This window comes from Apteryx mantelli, chromosome 27 (genome assembly GCF_036417845.1).
Source record: "Apteryx mantelli isolate bAptMan1 chromosome 27, bAptMan1.hap1, whole genome shotgun sequence".
Taxonomy (NCBI): domain Eukaryota; kingdom Metazoa; phylum Chordata; class Aves; order Apterygiformes; family Apterygidae; genus Apteryx; species Apteryx mantelli.
In genome coordinates this window covers 4,456,208-4,480,815 of record NC_090004.1, presented here as the reverse complement: position 1 = coordinate 4,480,815, position 24,608 = coordinate 4,456,208, and the positions used below count along the sequence as shown (strand labels likewise).

The 24,608-nt window shown below is 57.4% G+C and overlaps 4 protein-coding genes across 5 annotated transcripts; 1 reads left to right on the top strand and 3 right to left on the bottom strand.

The window, feature by feature from the left end:
* Positions 1-2,604: 2,604 nt before the first annotated feature.
* On the top strand, positions 2,605-3,764 carry SFN (stratifin). Its single transcript, XM_013944000.2, has one exon. The coding sequence runs from the start codon at positions 2,782-2,784 to the stop codon at positions 3,520-3,522; it is 741 nt and encodes a 246-aa protein (XP_013799454.2). The 5' UTR covers positions 2,605-2,781; the 3' UTR covers positions 3,523-3,764.
* Positions 3,765-8,008: 4,244 nt separating this feature from the next.
* GPN2 (GPN-loop GTPase 2) lies at positions 8,009-13,747 on the bottom strand. 2 transcript variants are annotated; one of them, XM_067311697.1, is made up of 6 exons: positions 13,682-13,747; positions 12,551-12,996; positions 10,876-11,032; positions 9,994-10,154; positions 9,172-9,302; positions 8,009-8,653 (listed from the first exon to the last, which is right to left on the bottom strand). In XM_067311697.1, the coding sequence occupies exons 2-6, from the start codon at positions 12,965-12,967 to the stop codon at positions 8,581-8,583; spliced, it is 939 nt and encodes a 312-aa protein (XP_067167798.1). In that variant the 5' UTR covers positions 12,968-12,996; positions 13,682-13,747; the 3' UTR covers positions 8,009-8,580. The 2 variants fall into 2 exon arrangements, with proteins under 2 accessions (XP_067167798.1, XP_067167797.1); XM_067311696.1 differs by having other exon boundaries at positions 12,551-13,136; positions 13,682-13,738.
* Positions 13,748-15,036: 1,289 nt separating this feature from the next.
* On the bottom strand, positions 15,037-19,765 carry GPATCH3 (G-patch domain containing 3). Its single transcript, XM_067311694.1, has 7 exons — positions 19,395-19,765; positions 18,607-19,028; positions 17,067-17,241; positions 16,612-16,671; positions 16,221-16,342; positions 15,839-15,966; positions 15,037-15,368 (listed from the first exon to the last, which is right to left on the bottom strand). Exons 1-7 carry the CDS (start codon positions 19,747-19,749, stop codon positions 15,149-15,151), a joined length of 1,482 nt encoding a protein of 493 aa, XP_067167795.1. The 5' UTR covers positions 19,750-19,765; the 3' UTR covers positions 15,037-15,148.
* A 2,849-nt stretch (positions 19,766-22,614) lies between these two features.
* NR0B2 (nuclear receptor subfamily 0 group B member 2) lies at positions 22,615-24,009 on the bottom strand. Its single transcript, XM_013944002.2, has 2 exons — positions 23,388-24,009; positions 22,615-22,895 (listed from the first exon to the last, which is right to left on the bottom strand). Exons 1-2 carry the CDS (start codon positions 23,929-23,931, stop codon positions 22,615-22,617), a joined length of 825 nt encoding a protein of 274 aa, XP_013799456.1. The 5' UTR covers positions 23,932-24,009.
* Between the last annotated feature and the right edge of the window lie 599 nt (positions 24,010-24,608).

The following is a 24,608-nucleotide window of genomic DNA, read 5'->3' as shown; positions in this document are numbered from 1 at the left end:
TCTATTTTTGCCTCTTACTTTTGTAACAAAAATAAAGTTTCTCCTATTTACTGTACGCCAGCGTCTGGCTTCTGCTTTAGCAGGGCAGGGGAGTTCCTCCCCGCGGCTCGTGGCCGTGCACGCTCGCCCCGCGCAGGGTGGGGGAGCCGAGCCCCGCGGAGCCGGAGAGGCTTTGCCTGCCTCCGCCTCGGGCTGCGGCGGCCCAGGGCCGGGAGCCAAGAACTCCCTAAACTCGGCTTCGGCCCTAGCTGTGGCCTTAAGGCAAGTCTCGGCCTTCCTTAGCTTTGCATCCCCCTGCGAAGGGGGAAGGGGCGCAGGGAGAAGGAGGCTCGGAGCCCGGCCCCAGCTTGCCCGGAGCAGCGCGGAGACGTGCGGTGTCCCGCGCTCTCCCGCGGTCGGGACGCTCGGAGGTGCTTTCCGGGGTGAGCTCAGCGCGCTGATACTGTAGCTGAGCCGGCCCTGCAGCCTTTGCCTTAGTGGGACACACGGATCCGGGCTCTTCCCGTGGCCCAGCCTCTTGCTTTCATGAAACCGGTAGAGCAGAATGTTTTTGCAGCCTCTTAGCCAATTCCAGCCCAGTTTGGCAGCGGTTCAGCCCTGTTGGCAGGGGCTAATGGGAGACACCTGAGCTGTGGCCGAGCCCTCGAATGCCTTGTACCAGCTAGCTGCGCCGGGGGGGCCCCGGGGGTCTCCTCTCGGCTGGCCCCGGCGGAGAGGTCCCGGTCAGGGCAGAGCTGCCCGGCATGGATAAAGAGCCGGGCTAAGTGTTTCCCCCCATCCCCTGCGCGGGAGCGTTTTGCACTTCCTCGCAGAGCAGCAGAGCTGTTCTCCTGGGGTTTCCACAGGTCTCGCGCGTTTTCGGAGTGCGGCGGCTCCATGCTCGAGGCTACGGCGAGCCCCGCGCCTGCCGTCCCCTCCGGAGCGCGTCCCCGAGCGGGCGGGCAGGAAACGCGCTCGCTTAAAGCCAAATTGCCTCCTGCTTTCCCAAAGTGCCTCCGTGCGGTTTAGCGCTGGGTAATCTACTCCCGCGGCAGATTACGCTGAGCTGGGGCAGGATCCCTAATTGCCCGCCGAGGCTCCGCACGTGGTGCTCCTCTGGTGAGCGGCTGGAAAAAGCAGCGGGAAGGGCGGGCTGGAGCCGCCAGGAGGGTGTTGGACCCCTCCGGCAGGCAGGAATACGGCAAGGCCCAGCCGCCTTCTCCGGGTGCCCGGAGACTTATCTGGGCGGAGAGGTCCCGAATCCCCCTTGCCCCAGCGGGAAAGGCAGCGGTGGGAAGGGAGCGGGTGGTCTCGCTGCCGGAGGGATGGATGCAGCGGGAGCCGAGCAGCCGGGGTCTCACCGGGCCGGGGCGGCGCGGGGGGGGGGGAGACGCTGGCAGGGATGAGTCACGCAGCGAGCGACGCTGCTGAAACACCTCGCCTTGGCCCGGCGCCCCGCCGCGCGCCCGCCCCACCCTGCCCTTCCCGCACGGCTCCCGCACGGCAGCCGATAGCGCCGCCGATGAAAGCCGGCTCCGCCGCCCGGCGTTGGCCGCCGCGGAGCGTCCTGCCAGCAGCGGCGAGCGGCAGCCAGCGCCCTGCGTGTGGGAACAGGCTTAATCAGGCCGAGAGCGAAACTGCGGTGTAATGCGAAGCGCAGATCCTAATCTGGGCCGCGCGTTTCCAGGGGCGGCCGAGCACTGACAGCCAGGCTTGGTTTAAAAAAAAAAAGAAAAAGAAAGAAAAAGAAAAAGAAAAAGAAAAAGAAAAAGAAAAAGAAAAGAAAAAGAGAAAAAGAAAAAAAGGAAAGGAAAGGAAAGGAAAGGAAAGGAAAGGAAAGGAAAGGAAAGGAAAGGAAAGGAAAGGAAAGGAAAGGAAAGGAAAAATAAAAGCTCTTCAGTGGCCTTTTGAAGCGCTCCGAGAAGCCCCTGGCGAGCCGCTCGCCCGGCGGTGCCGACGTGGGACTTGCAGCCCCCGGGGCGCGGGAAAGTGCCGAAATGCCCCGCACAACCCCCCCCCCCCCACCCCCACCCCGGGAGCGCTGCCGGAGCCCGGCCGGCTTCTCCCTGCTGCGCTCCTCGTGTTCGGAGCTACGAGGCAGGTTCTGGTCGGGTCCGTCCTGCTGCCTGGCGGGCTGAAGAAAGGAGCCGCTTTCACCTTTAATTTGGGGGGGGGGGCCGGGAACGTCGCGGCCCCGGGACGGTGGCTGGGGCGGGTGGCCAGCCTCTGTGTCCCCATCCGTGGGAATAAACTCCTGCCCCTCCGGCCGTGGCGATTTCCAGGCAGTTAAGCACCGGAGCAAACCGGCACCGATTTGGGGGGGAGGGGGGGGAAAAAAACCCAAAAACCCTTTTGACGCCCTGGCCGCCCCCCCCGTGCCCCGTTTCCCGCGGCGAGCCAGGGGCGCCCCGCTCCCGCGACAGCTCCCGCCTGCCCCGCGTCCCCCGTTTCTCCCCCCGCGCCGGCGGGACGAGGACAGGGGGGTTCGGGAAAGCCCCCGCCGGCACCGGCCGCCCCGGAGCCAGGGCAGGGCGCGGGGCCGCCCCTCTCGCCCCTCTCGCTTTTTTTGCCCGGGGGGGGGTGTGGGGGGGGGATGAATCAGGGCAATTTGCCTTTTAAGGGGCGGCTGCGCGCGGCGGCCTCGTGGCTCCTCCCGCTCTCGCTCGGGGCTCCGACGCCCGGCCAAAAGCGAATCCCGGCGGCGGCGCTCGGCACAGGCTCCGACGGCTCCCCAAGGCGACCGGCCCGCTCCTCGCCGCTCCGTCTTCCCGCCCGCGTGTCCCCCCCGCACCGTCGCCGGCCATGGCAAGAAACCACCAGGTGCAGAAAGCCAAGCTGGCCGAGCAGGCTGAGCGCTACGAGGACATGGCGGACTTCATGAAGGCCGTGGTGGAGCACGGGGACGAGCTGTCCAACGAGGAGCGCAACCTGCTCTCCGTCGCCTACAAGAACGTGGTGGGCTGCCAGCGCTCCGCCTGGAGGGTCATCTCCAGCATCGAGCACAAGACCGAGGAGGGCGACGACAAAGCGCAGCTGGTGAACGAGTACCGGGAGAAGGTGGAAGGGGAGCTGAAGGGCGTCTGCAACGTCGTCCTGGGGCTGCTGGACAAGTATCTCGTCAAGAAGGCCGGCGACGCGGAGAGCAAGGTCTTCTACCTGAAGATGAAGGGCGACTACTTCCGATACCTGGCCGAGGTGGCCACCGGGGACGACCGCAAGGAGACGATAGACAGCGCCCAGAAAGCCTACCAAGAGGCCATGGACATCAGCAAAAAGGAGATGCAGCCCACGAACCCCATCCGCCTGGGGCTGGCGCTCAACTTCTCCGTCTTCCACTACGAGATCGCCAACGCCCCCGAGCAGGCCATCTCGCTGGCCAAGACCACCTTCGACGAGGCCATGGGGGACCTGCACACGCTCAGCGAAGACTCCTACAAGGACAGCACCCTCATCATGCAGCTGCTCAGGGACAACCTCACGTTATGGACAGCCGAGTGCGCCGGCGAAGACGGCGGCGAGGCCGGCGAAGAGCCCAAGAACTGAACGGCCCCCGCGGAGCCGCGGCCCGGCTCCCACCTCCTGCCTCCTCTGTTCTTCCGTCTTCTACTATAATTCCCTTTTTTTTTTTTTGTTTTTTTTTTTGGGGGGGAGGGGGCAAGGTGTCTCGGCTCCCAGCCGCTCTGCCTGCGGGTCCGGGCTCTCCAGCACCACCACGCCACCTCCAGCACCTTGTCCCGGGGAAACGGAGTGGGAGAGGGAGGTGGGATGCTCACATCCCCCCCCCCCCCCCCGAATTGCTGGCTCCCTGCGGTTTAACATTTCGGAGCCGGGGCTGGGGAGGGGGGAAAAGCCCGGCGGCTGCGGGGCGGCGCTGCGCTGCGCTTCGCTTGCTGTCGTGCCTTGCTCTGCGGCTTCCCCTTGCAGCGGGAGGAGGGGACGGGCCGGGGCCGAGCGGGTGCCCGAAGCCCCTGGGCGTCTCCAATAAAACTTCACGTGCACGGCTGCCTCTGGGCTCCGCGTCCTCTCTGCGCCCGCCGCCGCGCCGAGGAGGAGGAGGAGGAGGAGGAGGAGGAGGAAGGACATGGGGGAGTGGGGGTGGTGGGCCGGGGAGGGGGAAAAGGGCTTCCCAGAGGTTGGGGGGGGGGGGCACGATTGAGGTGCCCCTGGAGTGGGCTGCAGTGATTTCCCTCCCGCCCGGCCGAGGCGGCTTTTCCCGGTGATGCCCGTCCCCGTTTTCCCGCCGTGGCCCCCTCCCTGCCCGCGCGCAGGGCACCGCTCCCCCGAGCCGCGCAGGTCTCGGCACGAAAAATAATTAAGCGGCAAAGGGAGTCACGCCACCCCGGGCGAGCGATGAGCTCATCGGCTCAGCGCGGCAGGGCGGCAGAGGGATTTTGGTGGGAAAAGCCGGGCTGCCGGGAGCGGCCTGCCCGTGACTCAGCCCAGGCACCCCAGCCGCTCAGCAGCCCCGGCTCCGCGAGCGCATGGGCCCCGGAGCACCCCAAGACCCCCAACCCCCAGCGCCCGCCAGCCAGAGCAGGGCTTCTCCGCTGGGGAAACTGAGGCACAGCCGGGGCAGTGACCTGCACCCTTCCTACGGTGGCAGGGTGCAAAACTGCCCCCCCCTCGCGGGATGCTCAGCGGGGCCAGGCTGTGCTGGCTGCCCCTCTTGGCCCCCCCCCCCCCCCCCCCCGGGGAGCTGCCCCAGGTGTAACGAGGTTTGCGAGTGCTCTGCAGGGCCCGGCCTTGTGGGAACCCGCTTGCTGACGAAATGCTGTGGGAGCCGGGACTGCGCGAACCAGAACCTGTTTGCCCAGGATGTGGCGTCCCGCTCCGACCAATGCTGGGATTAACCCCTGAGACCCCCCCCCCCCACACACACACAGACACCCCCTGCTTTGCCCCCAGCTCCTGCCCCCCCCCCCCCCCAGCCCCGTCTCCCAGGCCCTTTTAGGAGCCCGGTCACAAAGCCGGGCGCTGCCTTTGCTGCGATTTGCCTGGTCCCAGCAAATCCGACTGGTTCCTGGGGGAAGCCAGCAAGGGACCTGAGCACACCCAGCCTGGGACCCAGCGGAAGCCTTGCAATTAGCCAAACTGGGCCAGCGTTGGCGATAACGAGCCAAAGGCCCACGGCTAAACCAGCGCCGGGTGCAAGGCCTGGAGGCGAGGGGGCAAACGGGGCCGGGGGGGGGGGGGTGTTTTTCGGTGCTTCCCGGGGTGCGCGGGCAGCTCTGCGCGGCGGGGCGGCTGCGTTGCACCCGGTGCTCGCGGCGGCTGTGCGATCCCGGCAGGATGCCGGGGCTCCCGCCGGCCGCTGAGGAGTTAACCGGGTGCCGCGCTGCAGCCTGATTTCGACAGCGCCGAAATTGCAGCGTGGCTGGGCCGTGTGGGAGGGAGGGATGTGCCGGTCCGGCAGCTTTTCGGGGCTGGGAAGGAACCCCAGGCCCCCGCGCCGCCTCCCGCGCATGGGGCGCTCCCGGGGCCGGCATGGGCAAGCTGAGGGAGCCTCTCGGCATCCCGGGAATCCGTGCCTGGCCCGGCTGCCAAATGCACAGCTATTTCGGTGCCTTGCTCTGCAATGCAGGCGCGAGGCTCGTGCCCTGCAGCACTGGGGGGGGGGGGTTCAGCCCTGCAAGGGAGCAGCTTTTGGGGTGCCGGTGGGAGCTGTGTGCAGAGCGCAGGGTGCTGCCCCATTTGAGGGGGCTACGAAAAGCAGCAGGAGCCGGTGAGGCAGGACTTTGCCCTGGTTGTGGAGCCGGGTCTGGGGCCGGCCGGCTCCTGGGAGCCACCTGTGGATCGCGGGGTGCCCGAGGGCTTTTGACGCCTCTGGGGCAAGCACCAGCCTCTGGCGGCAACGACAGGGAAAATTCTGGCTCTGTCCTGCCTTTCCGGACCAAGGGGAGGGGGATGCTCAAACCGCAGCTCCCCCATCCCAAAAAGCCCTAACTGCTGGGTGCAACCAGCGGCCGGGAGGGATGCGCTGGGCGCGCGCGAGGTCAGGGTGGGCTCCCCCCCCCCCCCGGCACCGTGCTTCCAGGGGCCTGGGCAGCCAGCACCAGCTCTGCAGAAATCCTGCCCCCTCCCCAGGGATTTGCCTCAATCCGGTGACTAATCCCGGTCGTTCGCCCCAGCCGGTTGCTCAACGAGAGCGAGAGGAGCCGGGCTGTCGCCTCCCTCGGCCCATCCCATCCCCGAGCAGGGAGGGTCCGGTTCAGACCCTGCTCCGGCCTCGCCACGGCCGTTTGCTTCGGTCGGGACCCCCCCCCCCCCCCAAATCTCCGAGCACGGGGAGCGACTGGCCGCGGCAGGGAGAAGAGAGGGAGCAAAGCGTCGAGTCAGCATTACCGGCGGCGCTTCAGCCGCTCGCTGAGCTGGGGCCGCGCAGGGCCCCTCCGTGCAAAACTGCTGAACCTCGCAGGATTTAGCTCGCTTGACCTCCGCGTTTCGCGGCTGGGACAAGGCAGAGGTTCTCTGAGCGCCAGGGTTTGTAGGCACCTTCGGTTTTCGTTTTCTCCGACACTGGCACAGCACCGCAGGGCTGGGGGGCAGATGCTGCGTGGGTATTAAAATAAAAGAGCCCAGCTGCCGCAAAAGCTTTGATGGCTCTTTCATAACTCCGGTTTGACCTGACAATACCCTTTTAAGCCTCCAAATCTCTCAAAGCCATCAAAATCAGCCATAAAATTCTCATTTTATAATCACTTCTCCCATCCCTTTGCAGCAACCACAGGGCTCAAAGACAAATGGGACAGAAGTCCGCGAGGCTGAAATGCAAGGGTGGAGTTTCAGCTCCGGTTTTTAGACTGGCTTTCAGCCTTTCAGCCTGAGATTGCACTGAAATGCAGCCACTGCGACCAGGAATACCCAGGAAAGTCCCTGTGTTTTTAGGAAAAGAGCTTAGGAACTGACAACAGAGAGCAGACAGGAATTTGACTTTTCTTTTTGAAATGGCCACGTAGCCTTTTAGCATGACTGAGCCGGTTGAAGTGCAAGTGTGTGTGTATGTGTGTATGCACAGCAGCGTGTGTCTTCTCACCCCGACCACCTCCTTGTTTGAATTTCCCCAAGTTCTGGTCACAAAGCTGTGAGATGCAAGAAAACGTAGTTTTAATTCTGTGCCTAGCTGCAGTCGCTGCCAGGCAAGACTCCACTCGCATTCACACGAACAGCGGCCCGCGATCGCTCTGCTGAGGGACTCGCCCCAGCTAAACTGTTCTGCAAGAAGCAGTCGTGTTATTTTATGCAAGATCTCAGGTAAAAAGCGAGGCGGAGGGGGCTGAGCACATTGCTGGGAGCCGGGATTCTCGTCTGCTCGCATCCGACACGCTGCGCGCAGGCTGCCAGGAGGTGCTTGCAGGGGCTCTGCGGGACACCTCGCCGCTCGAAGCACCCCGATTTACAAGAACCACCCCAGTTTACAGCACTGACTGTCCCAAGCGGCTGCCTGCAGCGGGGATGCAGGGTAGGTGGCACGTGAGGCCTGGCAGCAGCCGCCGTCACTGCCAGGAGGTGCAGCCAGCCGGCGAGAGGGAATGACGCAGGGAGCAGGGAAAGTCCCAGGACTTGGGATCTGAAGAAGCTGCTGTAAAAAGCAAGCCCAGAAAAAGGAAGGCAGACGAGGGCAGGCAACGCAGCAGCTGGGAAAGGGCCTTCATGCAAATGATGTGCTCCAACCTCCTGCTGACTCACACAGGGTCTTTCCTAATCAAAAGCCTACAAAAGCCGAGCTGGCAGTTTGTGCGTCGCTGTCAGCTCGCTGGGCGCACACCAAACGCCAGCGTTCAGCCCCTGGATAAGAGCGCACGGGAAGTGACCTGCTTTCACATCCCACACTCGCTCTTCCCCGCTCCCTCCAGCAAACGATTTGTCTGTTCTCAGGTAGATCATAGAGAAACGCGACGTCGCAAGCACGGAGCGTTTCTGCAAAGTACACAACACAACAGCTGCTGTGAAGTTCCCACCACAGGCTTTTTAGCCCCAGGCTTTGTAGCACTCTTAGTTTTATTTATTCAGGTTCAGCAAACTCGCCAGATGAAAGCGAGATGGAGAAGTGTTTTATTAAGAAAGAGTCCATCATTATTTACAAAAAAAGAAAAACAACCATCTTTCTGTCCTCCTTGGGACAGATTGGAGGCTTCTTAGCCTGGATGCTCCTCTCAGTATGAGGACCATGCAGGCCCCTCCTATGCAGTAAACCAAGAACTTCTGTTACAAGTCTCACTGTAGAAGAGATAGCTCAAACTGATTTTTCTCTCTCTGGATCTACCTTAGTCATGATGGGGAGGAGGAGACTTGGCAAAGGTCAGTCTCCTCTATCTTGCTTCTCTTCTCTTGCTAACCATGCCTTAACCTGGCTAAATATCTCTTGTTCCTAAGGAAAGACCTGGCTCGCCTTGCCCTCAGCCGTGGTGTGTCTGTAAACATGTTGCTCTGTGCTTTGGGGCGGAAGCACTAGAGGTCGAACCCTTACTGAAAGGGAGTCCAACTGCTGCCTGGAAAGGCTTTCACTTGGCCCGAGTCGCACGACACAGAGAATCCCTTAAACTCCTGGTAGGAAAAGGAGAGACGTTAAAAAAGCGAGCAGCTGTGGGAGAGGCAGGTGTGCTATATATCCATCACTTCTTCTTCCACGGCCTTGTCCTGAGATTGCACATACTTCTCCTGCACTGCAAGCGTGCTGATAACTCGCAAATCAAGGAAAACAAGACAGCAGGGGCTGGGCTCAAAGCACTCCTTTCTGCAAGGAGTTCTAACGCTCTCAGCAAGGAACCAACCCCAACATTAGCCTAAAGGCTGGCAGGAAGGCAGCAGTACTGGTAACAACATGCATCAGCTGAGTTATTTCTGGCTCTGGCTGATCACAAACCTGACAACTACGGAGGAATCGATTATATGGTTTGGACAAAGTAGAATAAAACAGTCCAAGTGAGCATGAATAAGAGGGAAGTTGTCAAAAGATTCCTCCCACATTTAAGATATTAATTAGCAACAAATGTGGTGGCTTTGGTGTGGACAACTGTCTGCCAAGATCTGGGCTGAGCCCTACCAACCTGTTGCACACATATCACCAAACAGCACCATGTTATGTTGCTAATAACCTGGGCCTGCAAACTGCCAGGTCCACGTTCAGCCCCCTTCCCCCAACCCATGAGAGATCAAAACTCAAAGCAATGGAGGATCGGTGGAGAAGGATACGAAGTAAAGTGGAAATCAGCTCCCACTGCTGCTGACATCAGAGCTTCAAGGCTCCTGTGCTCCTGGTCTCCGAAGGAATAGCCGTTGGCTTTGTCCACTGCCTGCATCACCCGCCGCATGCTCTCCTTATCCTGAAAGTAAAGGAGGTGACACACAGGGAGACTGATCCTTCCCTGGGGGCAAGAGCTAACACTATTTGCACTGGAGAGTGCGCCGATGAGCGTAATGTCGAGAAGCAAAAGGGACTGAACTGCAGACCGGGCTTCACCACAGATTTTCTCTGAGGCACTGAATACACGAGGTGCTGACACCCGCCGCCCTCTCACCTCCTTCTACCACCTCTCAGCGCATCTCCCTCTGTTGCCACTTCGGCAAATGATAAAATTAACATCTTAGCCCTTCCTCACAAATGTATCCCTCCCATCTTCTAATTATCTTGTGCTCCCTAATTTAACAATGTTTTAAGTAATACTTTGCCCAGAATTGAAATGCAGGTGCAGAAGAGATGTCCACTCCAGGACACAAGGCCTCCTTAGCCCCAATCTCATTAGCTTTTTCTTTTCCTTCGGCTGTCACAAACCATTTACAAGTCTGGGTGCATTTCACTGTCCTTCTCCACCCCTGTGTCTCCTAATATGGCTCTATTTCCTACAGCCAGGATTTTGGGGGCAGAGGCAGTGAGGGATTCTGGTGCATGACCTTGAAGATGCACCCTTTCTCCTGCCTGTCGGAAGCCCAGACATAACCTAGCTGCTACCGAATGTGCTGGCTACACGTCCAATGCTCCCTGTTCTCTCTACCCCACTCCTCCTGCTGCATCACCTGGACGTTGAGTGGAACGAAGGACACCAGGCTGTAGTCTTCAATCACCTCCACCAGCTTCTCATTGAGGCGGCGGTAATTTTTAAAGAAGGGGTCAGAAGCTAAATGGTCAACCAAGTAGGAGAGGTCCAGCACTTCTGTGTAATAATCCAGGTTGAAGGCTGCAAGGAAACACCAGCGAAGGACCTTCCAGCACCTGTCTCCAGAGCACAGCACCTCCAGAGCGTGATTCAGATCTCACATGGGCTAAACACACCCCAGAGGTGCCCATCTTTCTGCATGCACTAGAGCTTAGCATAACTGTGCTCCTAACTTATGATTAGGCGGGCCGGGGCCTTCCCCGCTGCGAGGCAGCACAAAGCCCTTCCAGGCTCTTCAGCAGGTGGGTTTCGGCAATGGGGATTCTCCCACAGCAACATGCACCTGATAAAGTGCAAATTGCAGCTTTGCCTTGCACACTCCTGCCAAATTTGGCTCACTTAGTTTAAATTAGTAGCAAGTATGGATGTTAAGGGGATCAAAAGCAGACAAGAAGTGCACCAGGCGGAGATTCAGTTACCCCAGCAGCACTGAGGCTGGGCAAAGTGAGAGAGCAGCAGCTGGTGACCGTGAGAAAAAGCAGACCGTGACACACACTGGTCTGATGCGCTGCCACTGTACCCTTTGTCAGTGCTGTTTCTCCTGCTTCCTGAGCAAGTACTTCTGAAGGCACTTTGCAGATATTGGGGCTTCCCCAGCCAGAACATGCCACCAAGAACCCAGCAAAATTTATACCCGTTCCCCGACCATCTTCCAGTCACACCGGTGCAATGCTGCAGCCGAGCAGCTAGTCTGCGTCTGACCCAGCCCAACTCCACGTCTCTCTCTGGCAAAGGCTCTTACCCAGCTTGCCATATTGTTCAATCAGGTCCATCTTGGAGAGGACGTTAACGTGGGGCAGTTCCACGTGCAGCATGGTGGAGAGCGAGGTGCAGAGGACAGAGATGAACTTGCCAGGATCCGTGCAGTAGTGGGAATCCACCAAGTGAACTGCAGCCAGCTGGACGGCAGAGGCACAAGGGGAGAGCACAAGGTCAGACACAGCGAAGAGTCCCTCCACTCGCTTTTGGGACAATCTAAGAAGTGGCTACAGGACAATCTGTTCAGACCCGATTACAACCACATAGGTTCCCACATAATGATATATATGTATATACGTGTGTATATATATATCCACATTTACACACATGGACCACCCAGGGAATTCAGGATCAAGGGTGCCGGCAAACAGAAAGGCCTGTGAGAAGACTTATACAGGAGTTAAGCTCCACCAGCAGTACTGAAAGACACTTCAACTTGCTACTGCTCTCCTGTTTCTCAGGACTTCTTTCTTTTGCGGGTGAAGCAAGGAAACACGCTTGTCTGAACTCTGCAGGTTTCTGGGGGTGGGAGTCGGGGTTAACTCTCATTTTGAATTACAGGGCTGCCGTGAGATTTCCACCTTCCCCACAGGAATGTTCACGCACGGTGTGCACTCAGTAGCAGTAACTGTAGTGCATCAGGCTCTGCTGGGAGAAACAATTGTCTTGTGGTTTGAAATAATAATTAATAATTAAATTAATGAGCAGTTTGATTCCCTGTGTTTCATGCAGCTGTAACAACGTGGTCTAAGATCTCTGTTAAGTTACTGCTTGTTACACAACATTGCTCAAACTCAGGGCTCTGTAGTCGAGTGTGGTTGAGTCACAGCTATGCTTCTGCAGCAGAAAAAGCAAGTTTAAAGCTCACAGGCAGGTGTAAGCACTAAACTGACCATCAAAAAAGGAGTGTAACTATCTCTTTTTAGCAACTGGAATTTCATGTCCATTTATTTGAATAAAAATCAATTCTAATGTGCAGATTCCCAGTGACATTCTCAGGCAAATGAACCTGCCTTTCTTGCTCGCACCATACATGGTTTGCACATTCATGGTTTGGCCCAAATGCAAAACAAATGCAACGTAGGCAAGTTAGCTTGGTTATGGGACTCTTCTCACCTACATTTCCTAATTTGCATCTTCCATTGTGCAAGAAAACACCCGGCACGTATTACAACGTGCACAGCGATTCGGGTTGGCTGCAGGAGTGGCAGGCAGGGCCTGAGATGACGCCCGACTTTCTCACAGTGCAGTGCCAAGGATTCCCACTTCCCCAGCACATGCATCTACCTCCCTGCTCCAGGATATAGCCCCACCTCAGATAAAACACATGAGCTCTGTAGAAAGGACCTGCGAGCAAAGCGAGAGTCTGGGAGGAAAGAATCCATGTTTCTACCCCTGCTAATGCCACTGTCAAAGTCCTGAACAAGTCACTGTTGTTGCCAATCCCTCCAAGCATAAAATGGGGGCAAAACTCCTCTTCTTCCCTGATAAACCCCTTCAACATGAAAGGACGAAGAGGTTAGTAAAGAAAACAGTCATTATTACCCGCATCCACAACCAAAAGCTCCAACCACATGGTATAAAACTCCTGAGTCCTTTGCATGAGCACGCACGGGTCCAGGTGGTGAACCCAGCCCCCTGCGAAGCCCCAAACCTACCCTGAAGTTCCACTTGGTCAACTGTGCGAAGACGTTCTTCAGGGCGTCGTGGTGGGTGTAGAGCTCCACCTGCCCCGGACAGTCAAACAAGTAGTAGTGACCCCTGAAGGCGGCCAGCTTCTCCTGCAGCCAGTCGAAGTTGGCTTCCAGGTACTCCATGCAGTAGATCAACCCGCCGTTGGGTCCCAGCTTCAAACTCTCCATCACGTCGGGCAGGGTGATGAGCTCGGAGATATCCACGGCGCATTGGTAGGGCGTCACCTCGTTGGCGGGGTCCAGGTTCACCACGACCACCCGGCGCCCGATCCTGGCCATGAACTCCTGCATGCCGTGGCAGTAGGTCGTCTTCCCCGAGCCCGGAGGCCCAATCACTACCTGCCCGAAGGCCAGGGAGGCCCCTTGGCTGTTTTCAGACATGTCGGCTCATTTCCTTCTCCTCCTATTAACTGCAAAAGGAGCAGCTCGGATTTACCGTTTTATTTGTGTTTATAAGAATGTGATCTGTTGGCCCTGAGCTCAGCAGGGAATTTGCACTCCGGGAGCAGGCAGAGGGGCAGGGAAAGCGCCGCTGCGTGACTGTGGCCACCTGCAGGACACAGCCCCGTGTCACGGCCGGGACATTATCCTGTGTCCCCTGTCACCCCCGTTATCCTGCCCAGCCTCTCCAGCAACGCCGCCGCCGCCAAATGCAGGTGCAAAACCCCAACGAGACCCCTGGGATGGTGCCTGGGGGACATGGGTTCCTGCCCGGGTTTGGGGGTGCCTTTTGCCCCGGCTGGGTCCTTCCTGACGTGACAACCCCCGTGTGTCCCTTCCCTGGCCCCAGCACATCCCCAGTCCCCTCTCCCCTTTTCCACCGTGTCCCCAGGCCGTTCCTGTGCCCCCATGTCCCCCCCTCCACCTCCCCTCTTCTCCATGTCCCCACGTCCCCCCTCCACATCCCCTCTTCTTCTCCATGTCCCCGTGTCCCTCGTCCCCCGATGTCCCTTCTCCACCCCCATGTCCCCTCCGCCCCCCACATCCTCCCCTGTCCCTTCTCCACCCCCATGTCCCCTCCGTCCCCCACATCCGCCCTGTCCCCGCTGCCCCCTGCCCCGCACCCGCCCCCGCAGGCCGCTCCCCGCCGCTCACCCCCCGCCGGCGGCCCGGGCCCGCTGCCGCCGCCGCCGCCGCGCCGGTGCCCCCGGCCCCACGTCCGGGCGGCCCCGCGGGCCCCGCGCGCCGCGTTCCGCCCGCCGGAGGCCGCCACCGCGGCGCCCCCTGGCGGCCGGCGGGACGCGCCGCTGCCGCTGCCGCCGCGGGACCCGAGGGCGCCGCGGGACGCCGAGCCCCGACCCCAGGGCGGCGGGTTCGCGTCCCGGCCCCGCCCGCGGGTGGCTGCGGCCCTCGCGGCGCTACGAAACAGAAGTTTCCCGCAAGGCCCCCAGATCCAGCGCCCCCCCCTTCACACAGGGGTCTGGTACAGCCCAGCGGGACAGAGCAGCTCAGCCGCGCTTCCCCTCGCAGGAGGGGTCCCAGCAGGGGAAAGACCCCACAGAGGTGACTTTCGTTACAGATTTTTCTTCCCAAAATATGAGAGCAGCAGGAGCAGGCTGCAAGCGACAGGACCAGCCCAAAGGCTCTGCAACAGCAGCCCAGCCCCGGATTTCAGGACCGACCAAGATAAACCCACCAGGGCTTGGGATTAGGAGCAGGCAGCCCCAGGGAGGGCACGGCGAGGAATACAGGGTTTTCCACAGCAAGAGTCATAACCTCCCCTCGAAGAGAGGCCTCAGCTTGCAAAGAAAAGGGAAACTGCTCTCTGCATGGTTCCCAATATGGCTAGAGCCTTAATGAAAGAGTCTGGAGTGCCTGGCCAGTCTAACGTGGCCAAGCCACAGCCTGCAGGCAGGGAGAATGCTAATGCATGTCTAATGCTGCAGTACAGGGTCACAAGGATGAAGGCTCTCACCAGAGGAGAGACTGGGGACTCTGCAGCCTGGGAAAGACTGCCTGTGTCAGGGAAATGGGCAGAACGTGGCCCTGCACGTCTGAGAGCCATGGAAGGAAGCACCGCTACGCCCAACCGCAGGGAGACGCCTCCCGCAGAACTCCTCCAAAGGCTGCCCTGACGTGTCTTTCATCAAGGCAAATTTCTCCTGGAATTGTAGGATCGTCACACCCAGGCAATGTGAGGCTGCGGGCCAGCAGCAAGCTTTCTGCAGGACAGTTACTGTGCCATGTCTGGCCTTGTCTGTACTTGTCCTCCCCTGGGTCTCAGGCAGCCATGAACTACGAGCTCCGATCTTCAGGCTGAACTGGCTACAGACCTAGAATACAAGCTTGGCTAATCCAGGCAGCAGCCCTCCTCCTAGTTTTGGCTTTAAAGCACCAGTCAGACACTCCCCATTCCCACTGAACAAATGGGATAAGCAGTGTTTCCCCTGGCTTGAAATGGTTCAAGTAAGGGGAAAAACCCACAAAGGCAATTTTTGTTACAACTCCATTTCTTCCAAAAATAAATATATTAACACCCTGCTCCAGATCCAAGACCAGCAGGAGCCAGCCTGCTGCCGGAGGGAGGCAGGACCAGTACAAAGGCTCTGTGATAGTCTGTGCTCAGTGCGATTGGGCACCGGGTCTCTCCTGAGCGCCACATGACGCCCGGACAAATGGCATGTCCTGTCTGTACTTCATGGCAGTGGGCGGCTGGCGCCTGAGCAGCAGATCACCACTGTCCATTGGCTCGGGGTCATCGTAGATGGTGGAGATGAGGATGGGACCATCCCGTCGGGGCTTCTTTACCTTGCTGAAGGTCGGCAGTTTCTCCCCATGGTACCTAGAGGGAAGCAGGAAGCATTGAGTCAGCACTGCTGAGGCAGTGGGAAACTCCTTTATACCCCAGCTCGTCTCCTTCACATTCTACAAGGTAGGAGCAGGCTGACACAGGGAGAAAAGGATTCTTGTCCTATTCCTGGCTGTGCGATGGCTCTGGAACAAAAGCCAGCCCTCACAGCATAACACAGTAATGCAACGGTTCCAGTCCTCCTGCTCTAATACCAAAAGCCCAGGGCATCGCAAGCCCCTTTCAAAGAGAGCTGGACTGTCAGACTCCGGGTCAGAAATGCAGTGCGCTGTGCTCCAGAGCACTGCGGCAGACCCTACTGCCTGCCGCACAGAGGAAGGCAGATCCCTGGGATGGCCTTCCAGTTCTGGCTCACACTCTGCTCCTTTCGCTGCCAGTTATCTGCCCTATCAACCCAGGGAAAGTCTTGAACACGCGCCGGCAGGACAGGGTTGGGTACTTACCCCAGCCCCCTCTTGCATCTGGGATTCTGACCCTCGTTGTCCAAAGCTTCGGCCATTCCCGAGTTGCTGCTCCCCAGGCCCAGCCCCTCAGTCCAGCCCTGCTGCTCTAGCACCTTCCTGCCAATGCCCTGGGAGGAGAAAAAGTTGATCCATGTTAGCTTGCCCCAGTTCCAAGGCAGGACGAGCCCAGTTATGATCCAGGGTGACTTCAGGAGTTCTGCAGAGATGCTGGACAAATCCCCATCCTCACCTGCCCAGAACCCTTCTCCCCCACCACATGTCCAAGCCCTTTGCTCCCCCAAGACCCACATCCTTTAAGCATCACCACCGCAGCCATTCCTGGCCTGCCCCATCCACACCAGAGTGCATATCCAAAGCTCACCTTGGTGTATTTCTCAAAGGTCCCAACCTGTTGCCCTGAAACAGATCCATCCTCCAAGCCGTCACGGAGTCTCTGCTCCAGCCACATCTGGACCGAGTCCCGAGCATCCTTATCTCCCCCATCTAGGAAGAAAGAAGCTAAAATCAGAGCAGCACAGCTCGGAAAACTCTTTCACTGCTGTGACTTCCCCCAGAGCGCCAAGCAGCAAGGAGGCAGAACCTGTTCCTTTTGGCAAGTCTCACTGCCAGACAAGAAAAATGTTGTTTTAACTACTCTGACATCTTGGACGCTTTCAAAGGATGACAGAGCCAGAGGTCCCCATTGCAGAAATTCTGCAGGCTCAGAATTCCCTATTTCCACCATTTCCTAGGAGGGTTTTCAGTTCAGATACCTTTGTCATAGTAGATGCTCATGTCCACGTCCCAGTCGTCCGCAGTCTGCTCATCGAAGTCTGCCAAGAGAAGGAAACTGTCAGTTTTGGTGATAACTGTGAAAGCCTGATACAGAAGACCAGTCTGATAGGTGCAGAGCCCCCCATTTTCCCCAGCAAAATGAAAAGGAAAGGGTATTCGGGATGCCACAAACCACAGTGTCTACATAAAAGGCTGCCAGTAGGACCAGAGGGGTCTCTGGCCATTGGATCAAACGACTACATGCTTTGTGAGAAAGGGAAGGTTTAAAACATGCTGGCAAGGTGCCTGCATCTGCAGCTGAACAGGAATAATCATACAGGGTTACATCTGATTTACCTGCTACTGCAGGACTAGGCCCCCAAGCCAGTCTGGGCACCCAGACTGTGGCAGCTAGTTTGTGGCTCAGTCTTGAGACAAACACCATCGACATTACCTCCGTTCTCCTCCTGCCAGTACTGAGCATCTGTGTAGAAGACCAGCCCAGAGCCGCCCTTCTCCCACTTCAGCTCAATCTCCTCTTCAAAGAGCCGCTCCTCCATGCGGTCCTGTTTGGTCACATCCTCATGCAGAGCCTCGTGTCGCTCCCATTCCTCACAGGTATCGTTGTCCTGCAAAAGAACCAGTGAAAGGTGAGTGATAGCGACAGCACACGGCCCAGCCTCCTCCCCGTTTCCCTGACCCTCACGGTCCATCGCAATGCCTTCCCTGCGAAACAGCTTCGTCAACAGAGCGCGTTCCAGCCTGCTGTTTTCAGGCACTAACATGACTGGCACTGATGACCTGATTCCGCTGACTAATGCCATCTTCAGAGTCAGCAGACAGAAGTGATGAAAAATACCACATCACACCCACTTCACAGCAGCTTTTCAGCAGCATAGCCAATCCGTAACACAAAGATGCCCATTTAAGGAGCAGGCGTGTTGTACGTAAAGTCAGCACTAGCGACAAATTAATTCCAGTCAAGCTGATCCTTAAGAAAGATTGTATCAATTCAAGAGAAGCAGCTTGCTGGCAGAGCCATATATCAGACTGACAGCTTTGCTGCTGGCTGCCCAGTTTTGGGCACAGCCCTTCACGAAGACATTAACCAACTAAAGAACAGCCAAAAGAATGACTAGAGATCCAGGAAACAGAGCCTGTGAGAAAAGGCTAGAGGAGTCAAGTTGTTTAGTCTGGAAGAGAAAAGACTGAAGGCAGCTGTTGAATAAGAAATTTGTAAAGAAGGGAACAAAGTGTTCTCTGTGTCTGCTGTTGCTAGGATAACCTAATGGAATAAAATTGCAGCAAGGAAGATTGGGCGTTTAAGTTTTTCCTGATGTATAATGGTGAGGACAGCTAAGAACGGGAATGGCTTGCCCGGGGATTGTACTACCTCTCTAATGACAGAGGTCTACGAGAACAGGCTAGGCAAGTGTCTGTCAGGTGGGGGGAGCGAGATAGTCTGCGGAGAGCCTGTCCAGCCCAGTTCTCTAGGAATCTTTGTCAGGAAACCCATTTTTCTCAGGACACAGAATGACTAATCACAGGGGCATCCAAAGTCAAGCATTTGTACAGCTTCACATGTCGTTTTGAGAATGCTAATGTGCTTCCAAATCTCCAGCCACATCATTTACAAGCAACAGCAGAGCCAGCACAATCTGCCAAGTAGCAGGGCAGAGATCTCCACCTGCAGCACTAGTGTCAGCCTGTGCTTGTTCTTTTGGGCCAAGCCCTTTGAGCTGAACAATTTTGTTCCCCTAAAACTGGCCTGATACAAACAACCAGCTTCCAAGACATTAATGTCAATGCTGTTATGTGCGACAAGGGCTCGGTGCACCAAGATGTGAACAACTGCGTTTTAATGCCATTTTCAGACAAACAATCTATACAATACAATTAAAAAATTAAAAATAAGCTGAAAGAGTTCTACTGATCCTCCCTGCTTTACAGCCGTAATTATTAACCTTAGATGTTAACAGGAGAAATCCACTTACATCATCTGAGTGTGACTCTTCTGCTTCCTCCTTCTCCAGTCCCTCCCCATCTTCCTCAGCAGTGACCGGACTAGACATCTCAGACCTTGCCACAGGCCCCTCGTCCTCTGTGATCTCGTCCCCTGCTGCAGTATAAACTCCTTCTTCTCCCGTAACCGTCTCAGTGTCCTGGTATTCAAAAGGCACATTCCCATACCTACGGGATGAGCCTGTCTTGGGAAAATCCAGCTGCAATTTCTTGATAATCCGGGGAGGCAGCCTGCAGGCTCGGATCAACTCCAGAAAAACTTTCAAGGGTGTTCCCACGTTCCCGTGAGGCATGAACGCAGGGGGGTTTAACTCCGGCAGCCGCTTCAAATCCGCCTCAGTGACAGAATCGCTCGCAGCCATCTTATCACCTCTGTACGGAAACGTCTCCGCACCTGGAGGAGAGAGGCCATGATTTCAGAGGGGAGTGGGGGGGGACAAACACACACACGGGGGACACACCACCAGAGACGGGATAAACCAGGCGCCTTGCCGGACAAGCACCAGCCTCAAGTGTTTTATAGATGGAAAAGATGAATGAAGCCAGAACAGACTGCGCCAAACCCATAATGGATTTAAGGCAGGGAGCAAACTCCATGAGGGGTTTTAACCATCCAGTAGACAGAGACATGGGTTGGCTGCTAGGGCCTGGAGGGAGAAATCCAGTGCCAAACGGGTCCGAACGATTCTCCCCCCCCCTCTCCCAGGCCCATGAGGGGAAGCAAGGCCTAGCCCAGGCCCCCCAGTGAGGCCCGGCCTACCTGTACCGGGGCTGAGGCGGACCCTGTGGACAAGGCAGCGCCCAGGCAGCCAGGCCCCGCCGGGTCCGAGCCAGCGGCGCCCCGAGTACATGCGGACGAGGCGGCGGGCGCGGCCGGGCCGCACGGCCACCAGGCAGGAGCAAGTGCGCGGCGCCGCGGCCTCCCTGCCGCTCGCCGCCGCCGGCCGCTCGGGCCGGTGCCGGTAGTGGAAGCAGAGGAAACCGCCGGCCTCGATGAACTGGCTGAAGTAGTGGCGGAGCTGGGCGGAGCGCAGCGCGGCCGGGATGCCGCTCACCAAGCAGTAGCTGGCGGCGGCAGCGCCGCCATTACCGGCGCCACAGCTGGGCGCCGCCATCTTGTCGCCCCGCCCGGAGGTGGCCGGGCTGGCGCGCGACGCCGCGCGTCACTACGGCACGGCGCGCGGGGATGACGTAAGTGCCCCCACACACCGAGGGCAGGGCGCCCTCTGGTGGTAAGGGGGCAGCGCTGCACCCCGCGGCGCGGCCCCACGGGGGAGGTCGCGGGCTCTGGGGGGACCAGGCCCCAATGGGGGGCAGTCATGGGCCCTGGGGTGTCTGGGCCCCGATGGGGGTCACAGGCCCGGGGGTGGGAACCAGTCCCCAGTGGGGGGGGGGGGTCACAGACCCTGGGGAGGCAAACGGCCCTGGGGGCACCAGGCCCTGGCGGAGGGGTCACGGCCCTGGGGTGGCCGGGCCCCAATGTGGGGTCAGGGCTCCCGGGGATAACCAGACCCTCATGCGGTCATGGGCTCTGGGGGGTGGACAGGCCCCAACGTGGGGTCACAGGCCCTGAGGGAGGCAGGCCCCCCCCCCCGTGCAGTGCAGCCCCATGCATGGGGTCCTGGCCTTGCTCTCGGTAAAGTCCCGTGATGGAGGGGACAGCGGGGTGGCCCTGTGCTGTCACAACCCCTCGCTAGTGCCTGGCACTAGCCATGCTGGATGGGCGAACCCTCAGAGCTTCCCCATCCCTGGGGATGGCCGGACAGGCAGCACGAGGTTCCGGAGGCTTTTCCCCCCATGCCAAAACGGTTACCTGCCTGGTTCTGGGTAGCCACAGTGATGGCACCATTTGGCATCTTGTGTGCCGTGACTCACGTGGGTGTCACCTTGCTGCGTAGCTGAAGGCTGCCGGTGGCTGCTGTGGGCCTTCTGAAACCATTTGGTGACTCACACACTCCGTTTCTCATGGAAAATGGCTGTCATGGGGCTGAGATCATGCTGGAATAGATCCGTCACTTGTTCGCTGTTCAGCGGCAGAGGGGAGGGCTGAAGGAACTCATAGACAGAATGGTCCTTCCTCCCACCAGGCTGCTGGCTAAATTTCAAGGTGTGTTTCAACTGCAGCAACACCCCCATCTTCCAGCTGCACCCACACTGAGTCAGGCTCCCTGAGACACCGCGTGCACCCAAACCTGTGCTGGGACAGCTCATCCTGGGGAAAGGAGGAAGCCTGAGCCCACAGCAAAGGCCTCAGCCCCCAGAGCAGTGCTGGGAAGGTGAAAGGGGAAAGGGAGGTTTTGTGTGACTTTACTGGACACCTCAGCGGGGTAAGTTATGGCAAACGGGATGGTCTGTGCGTCTCCGTCAGTAGCTGTGTGCACATCCAGGTGAGTCACAGCATCAGCCTCCCACATCCCCGCTGCATCTGGCTGAGAGCCCTTAGGGTGAGACTCATACGCTTGAAAAAAAGGAGTGACAAGTGGAAAGGCTGCAGTTTTGCTGCCTCTGCTAATTTCTATCTACTGGGTGCACAAAGGATTTTCTGCTGCAGGGCTGTTAATCAGACAACTCTTGCTAGCAACGATTACAAACAATACTCACTGTGTCCACATCGCAACGCTCCCATGTGATGACAAAGCAGAATGATTTTTATGGAGAGCCTCTGGGGAAGGTCTCTGTCCCTTGTCATTCAAGTGTCATTTGTGCACCAGACCTGCAGCAGGTCTTTCTAACCCCATAGAAAGTGAAGCCGCAAAATTTATCACCATCTCCGAAAAAGTCACCAACATTTTCCAGAATGCAAAACATTTTATTAAAAAAATAATTTACTGCCTCTTATATACAAACCACAAGAACATTCACTTATAAAATACTGACATCTGAACTCATTGTGAAAGCTGTAGACAGAAGGAGCGAGCTTTCCAGACTTGCTACATGTGCAACCAGCTGTAACTCAAGGAAGGAATGTTTTGTTCTACCACTAAAATAGCTCTATTTGTTTCTGCAGTGTGTACCATGGGTCACTTATTGTCATGCAAATGGAGTTAAGCTGACAGCCTAAGCCATCCTCAATATTGTGAAAAGCACCCATATAGTATATAAGATGAAGTTAAGATGAAGTCCCTGGTGCTCATGCAGCATTATGTGCAATAGATTTGGCTACTCTTAAGTAATCCATTGCTCTGAGAGAAATCCTGTTGTATTTCTTGGCATTACGAAGAAAAGATAAAACTCAATCTAAGAAAAGGCAGAAGGGCTGAATTTGACTGTTTGCACATCCTTTAAGCTTTTAAACTGGCCTTTTCCCTCTTGGTGTCTGAGGAAAAGGTTGAGTATTTCTAAAATTTCATGCACAATAGACATACACTGAGACTTCACTAGGGCCTTATTCCATGGTGTTTGCACTTGGCAATACCCAGATCAGTGATTCCACTGAAGACACATTATTCAGCGTACCTAAATACTAAATACTGCAGAATCAAGCCGTTTGGACAGTTAGTTGAGATCAAATCTCATCCCATTGGAGTTAACAGCAAAACAAACATTGATTTCAATGGGGCCAAGTGTTCACCAAGTGAAAAAATATGGACCAGGCTCTAACCCGAGCTACACTGTGTCGCAGGACTGGTGTGTTTGCAGGCAGCTGAGCAGCGCTTGCTACAGAACAGGGAAACAAACCTGTCGCGCACACACGCACACATTCTCCCTGCAACAGCCTGGCTCTGAGACTGGCACAGACTGAGCAATAGCTGCTGTAAACATCTGCTGAATCAAAGCGATTTGTCTGTGTTCTGCATCCTAGCTGAAAATTACAGCCACTGGAGCTGTTCCTCAGTCCTAACGAAGCACACACAAAGCCAGTTCTCTGCAGAGTCCAGAGCACCTGCCTAAACCCCGCTCCCAGATTCACTTTGCCGCCCTGTGACACTTGACTCGGGGAGCAGGTGACGTCTGTGGAGCTGACGGCTGAGCACAGTTGCTCAAAGCGCCATGCGCGACGAAGGAGCCAGCTGCCTGCTGGTTATTTCATACAGCATTTCTGCGATGAGCTCGACAATATCTGCGTTGCCGATGACTGGCCTGAAGAAGAGGTCTGTGATGAGCGCGGGAGGGATGGATTTCAAGGTGGAGGCAATCAGCAAGATGCGGGCAAAGCGGCCCTGGTCCTCAGGGTGCAGGGGCCGCAGGACTTCTTGCAGCGCTCTCTGGGCTTCCCGCTGGAGGCTCTCAATGTACAGGGAGGCCTTCAGCCCTGGGACATCTATCAAGAGAAAGGAGGGAAAAGCCAGTGAAGAGGGAGGCTAGAAAACAGCTCCAGTTTCTCCTATTCCCCTTCCCTTCAACTACCTCTGATAGGATCTCCGAGTGCCACATTAATTAGACGCAGCACTGCTGAGATGTAGCCACTTTGGGGCTGCTGAGCAGCAGCCGTTTTGAGGTAGTAAAAATAGTTCACAGGGTAAACCCATGCTTGGCAAAATAAGCGCTGAGGTCCTTACTGTCTGCAGGCTAGGCAAGGTTTCTGGATTTTAGCACTACATTCAACATCCCTCCTCCCCGCTTCCCAACAGTAAGCAGCATTATGTAATAACAGGTATCAATGATAAGATAACCAGCCCTCTTCTCCTCTCCCGTGCACGCTCCTGCCCATGCTCTGAACCAGTCCGCACCAGGAGATGTGTTTTTAGCTGCTCATGCATGCGGGGCCTTCTCTCCCCACCGACAGATAGGGCTGTGAGGGTTCGGCACTCACCAGGGTTAAAGAGAATGGCACCCTTCAGGTAGGCATACTCCTTTGGGCTCAGATCCAGGCTCCAAAAGGTGTTCAGGCAGCACTGCAGCCGCTGCACTGCGGCCAGCGTGGGTTGCATCCGCTCGGGCTCCTGCTGTTTGCTTTGGCCGTCGAGAAGGATCTTCTTGAGCATGCTGGGGGCCGGGGTCTCCATCACCTCGAACGTCACCATCTCCTGGACCAGCCCCAGCAGGAAGAGGGGGACCCAGCAGCTGTCCAGCAGCAAGAGCTGGTCCTCTCGGGGCAGCAGTTGGAAGGAAGGTAGGTTTTTCATGAAGCTGACGGTTTTCACCAGCACGTCGGAGGCCGCCTGGCAGGTGACGTGGGGTGTGCGGAGGCAGACGGTCCGGCGCTGGTGGCACAGGCAGCGCTGGTGGGCCGGACCGCAGCTGACCCGGCTGTGGTTCAGGTTCTGGCTGAGGAGGGTGTAGAGGATGGCGGTGCGGTTGTCCTCGCCGTGGCACTGGCACCTCTCGCAGTCCACGTCCATGCTGCTGGTTGTCATAGCCGAGCTGGGCGCCTGGATCCTCAGCGAAATTCAGCTCCTGCTGTAGCAGAGGGAGGAGATCCGAAAAGCAGCAGGGCACCCTCGCAACCCCCCCGCGTCAGCCAAAGCTCCCGGGGCGCAGTCTGTCCTCCCAGCTCTGCCAGCCCATGGCTGTTATAACCAGCTCTTCTTATAAGGCTCAGTCACAAGTGAAACACCCCTTCACAGCCTTGACCGCTCTGTGATTAAGCGGTCCTCATTAAAAAAAAAAAAAAAAAAAAAAAAAGCCGTCCCTGGACTGATTGGCTGGAGTGAGCGAGTTCTCCACATGGCGTCAATGGCCGTTTTCTCAATGAATTGCCAGCGGGGCCGGCAGCGCAGGGACAGGACAGCAGGTTGGGCGGCCTTATCACGATTACCCAAACAGTATAAACAAAGTCATTAACCCAGCCTGTACCATGGCACCAAGGCCCCGCCGTGTAATCAGGCAGTACTATATGGCAGGTGTCACTGCCAGGAAGTTCACACACACACACACGGCACTTGTCTGGAGCGAGGACCCTGGTGCAAACGGCCTGCCTGCTCCGGCCTTGGAAAGAGCAACCTGGAAGTCATTTTATCAGCAGATGTTTGCCTAACCTTGTTGACAATGGACTTGTGTTGTCACAGTTAAGGAAGAGAAATCCAGTGAACTA